Source organism: Cucurbita moschata, unplaced genomic scaffold, assembly GCF_002738365.1.
Source record: "Cucurbita moschata cultivar Rifu unplaced genomic scaffold, Cmos_1.0 Cmo_Scf00045, whole genome shotgun sequence".
NCBI lineage: Eukaryota > Viridiplantae > Streptophyta > Magnoliopsida > Cucurbitales > Cucurbitaceae > Cucurbita > Cucurbita moschata.
Window position 1 is genome coordinate 899,746 of NW_019268561.1, and position 3,893 is coordinate 903,638.

Below are 3,893 nucleotides of genomic sequence, written 5' to 3' on the forward strand. Positions count from 1 at the left end.
TAGTTATATATAGTAGATCACTATATAAATGACACAAAGTAAATGGTCTAGTCATGTATAGTAAAAAGCTAGTTATATATAGTAGATCACTATATACTTTATTAGCAGTGCTCTGAAAATCGTAAATTTATATATAGTAAACTGAACCATATGTATACTCCATTAGGCAGTACTTTGAAAATGTATTCTATCATCGATATAAACCTTTAGCTAATATTTCTCTTTGTATTTATCTAGATCGAGTGTGTGCTTTATTGTGCAACCTAAGTACAAGTATGGGAGGGAGAGAGGTTACCTTTGATCATTGGCAAGATTGGAAACAATCCTTGAGTGCATAGCAGAGCTTGAAAACAGCTCATTATTTAGTTACACAAGATTACCTCAAAATTGCAATTACAGAAGTTTGGGCTGAAAAGCCACAAGTGATGTCCAAACATACAGAAACCCCTCAATAAGATATGATGTGAATCGGAAAAAGGGGGAAAATTACAATTGATGAACACTACGCAGCTGCAGAATTGCCCATTGATTCCAAACAAGATCTGAACAATTTCACTGTCAATATATTTTTACAACCAGCTGCCTTCCCAAATGGAGTGACTACTTCATCTGCTCCCTATTTATTCTAATACCACCCTCATAAACAATGCAATCTAACACAAAAAGTTACTTTATCTTGTATGTTCTTGAATGTTCTTGTATGTTCTTGCAGTTAGTAAAAAGAGCTAGCTTCCCAACTCCAAAATCAAATATATTGCGTTCATTCAGTAATGACTGGACTCCTATGCACAATCAGAAGTCTTACAGATTGGTCGACGCATAATATTTCCAGGCGTTTATGAGAATCCGCTTCCGTTTAACTCAGCATTAGCATGGAAAGGAGACAAATGCTCCCCTGAATGAGATGACTTACGGGATTTCAGGTGCCCTGGAGAAGCAGAATATGAATCACTGGAACTGAATGTAGAATACATTGATGATGTTGGGAGTCCATGGATCCTTGGTAATCCGGTTGGATCGGCACCGACGTTGTATCCCTTTTCAACTGTTTCAGCCTCCAAAGGCAATTCATCCAGTGTCTGCAATCATGATATGTTCATATATATCTTCATTCGTGCTAATGTCATGATCAAACAGCATACTGAACTGAACAATTATTTCAATAGGAACCATGATAGAATCCTCAATAAAATTTGTTCTTTAGTCGTCAATCTTCTTAATATTTATTGTCTCGTGCCCCTTGGTTTTTTTGTTTCGTGAATAGTTCGTCTAATTATGAATCCATCTCTCTTGAGCTTTATTGAAAATAATAATACAGGAAGAATACAAAGTAATAGAAGTTTCAGATAGCTAAAGAACAAAAATTGTAACGCCCAGGCCCAAGCCCACCGCTAACAGATGTTGTCCTCTTTGAGTTTTCCCTTTCAGGCTTTCCCTCAAAGCTTTTAAAACGCGTCTACTAGGGAAAGGTTTCCACACCCTTATAAAAGGTGTTTCGTTCTCCTCCCCAACCAATGGGGATATCACAAAATGCAGAAAACCAATAAAAGATTAAGGTTTCTCATTGTATATTATTCATATTTTTGCTTAGTTTGTATCTTTCGATCTTAGTCTATTGTCATTTTTTTCTTGTTAAAAATATAAAACGACACAAGCATCGCCACTTGTCATGTGACCAGGAAAATCATACCCGAAAAGCTTGTTGAAGTACACGGAGAGTTTCCCTCGTACGCTTCCTCTTCATTGCCACTTCATCGGGCTCCTGCAACATCTCTTCAAACAGGTTCTCTCTGTTTTACAATATTACACCAAAACATAGAACACTTAACAAAACAAAAAAACATAATCCATAAGACACAAAGTCAAGAGCATCCAAAAGCAGAATACCTGTAAAGTTTTTTAATGAAAACATTGTGCAGAACGCGTTTTGAATGGTTTACCTGAATCAAACCAACCAAAACATGAGCACTAAATATGATCCTATTTAGTTGCTTTCGCAAAACAGCATGTTCCACTCCAACTCGAAACAAAGAACAAGAACAAAAATAGACAGAAGGAAGTATACATCACTAGGTAGGTCAGATATCACAAAACATGTCGCTAACTTGTCTAATCAACCATGCTCCTATGAGTTTACCCTGTCTGCCTAGCTCAAAAGTGATTGGTTAGATTTTAGGGCTGTTAAGTTAGCTGGTCAATTGTCACATAAACTTGTGTTATGATTCGTTGAATTCACTTGAAAATCCAATACTTCAAATTATCAGGCAAAAGAAGATGAACGAGGGGAAGGACAAGTTCCTTAGCTACACCTTAGGGTCAATAGCAACAAAGTATGATGATTATCTAGTACAACATTTCCAATTTTGATGGTACTTCCAAGTATGATGTTGAGTCAATATGACCAATAGGTACTAGTTGTTTCTGGTTAACATATTGTTTCTTATTCACCAAGTGTTCTCTAGTACAACATTTCCAATTTTGATGGTACTTCCAAATCTAACAATAATATAAACATGTCGATTATCAACTTCATTCAAGGAATATAATTCTTTGTTCAAGAAACAAGATCAAAGAGATAGATCTAATGAATCGTTTGAACAAGAAACAAACTTTTCATTGAACAAACAAAAAGAGACTAAAATTCAAGAGATACACACAAAAGAACAAAACTGATGATAAAAAAGAACGGATGCATTTTAATGAATTCATAACAAGAAAGCAAGCAATTGGTTTTTGAGAATCTCATTGATTCAATTATTTAAGAATCTCAAAGCTTCCCTTCCAGTATTTAATTGAAAAAAAATATGATAGGAACTGGCAATATTATTTAAAGCTTTAAACTTACCAGGAAGTGCATGATGGTTTTAGGTACCAAGTCCTCAATATTCTTTCTAACAATGTCATAATAGGATCTCAAAAGCAGTTTAGTTATAGCAATTTCAATAGCCTCCTGCTCCGTATGGGTTTCTGAGGGCCTCAAAACAGTTGGTGGCTATAACAACATAAAACCTGTTAGCCAGGTTAAATCAAACAGCGTGGAAAGATGAAAATCGATTAATACAATTGTGGTATTATGACTAACCTCTCTCAACTGGATCATTGAGAAAGATTGCTCGACATTATGAAGAGGCTCTCCAAATGGTTTTTTTGATGAATTTTCTTTAACAGAAGTACGGTTATCACTACTATTACTACCAAAAATAGATGAAATCCCCCAATTAGAACTCCCTGTGCCTCCTGACAAGTTAAAGGACACAATAATTCATATTGATGAGGAAAAACCACAAGAATTATTGATAAAAATGCAGAAAATAGTTAATAGATTAATTCATATAGGCCCTTATGCAACTAAATGCACATCAATGAGAGTACTCCAATAATAGAACCAGTCATCTTTTATTAAACTGATGGCTGTAAGGGAGACATTTCCACTATATGTATAATATTTGATATTTTCTTTTTGGTACAAATATATAAATCTTTTGTTTTCAGATAATTCTTTAAATAATTTTTGGAAATTAGAAACAAAATAAAACACTACAGTAATATTATTAAACATTTTATTACATGTGTTTAGCTTTCGCATTAAAAGTTGGTGTTCATAGACAAAGGAGAAGAATAGTATAATTACCAGACAAAGTAACTTTTTCACCTTCTGCCAATGGACGAGCCTGTTAACCATAACAAATAAATAAAAATAGTGTAAAAATGTGAAGGCGAACACTGGGCAATAAGTTATCATTTTAACTGATTATCCCGTGTGCAGCCTTATCAAGATCTATACCATCCTAATCAACACAAAATTTAGTATTAAACAAGAACCACAAACTAGGCAACTTCTTTTTTTTTTTTTTTTTTTTTTTTTTCCAAGGAACAAGATGCTATATTCAAAA

General features: G+C 34.2%; 1 protein-coding gene across 1 annotated transcript in view; it reads right to left on the bottom strand.

The window, feature by feature from the left end:
- Positions 1–304: 304 nt before the first annotated feature.
- LOC111434639 (dynamin-related protein 3A-like) overlaps positions 305–3,893 on the bottom strand; it is a 12,170-nt gene continuing 8,581 nt past the window's right edge. The window contains exons 14-19 of the mRNA XM_023072104.1: positions 3,632–3,671; positions 3,083–3,237; positions 2,846–2,992; positions 1,888–1,940; positions 1,691–1,790; positions 305–1,079 (exon numbers count right to left, since the gene is read on the bottom strand). Coding sequence (XP_022927872.1) covers positions 837–1,079; positions 1,691–1,790; positions 1,888–1,940; positions 2,846–2,992; positions 3,083–3,237; positions 3,632–3,671 — 738 coding nt within the window. The 3' untranslated portion in view covers positions 305–836. The remainder of the gene's footprint in view (positions 1,080–1,690; positions 1,791–1,887; positions 1,941–2,845; positions 2,993–3,082; positions 3,238–3,631; positions 3,672–3,893) is intronic.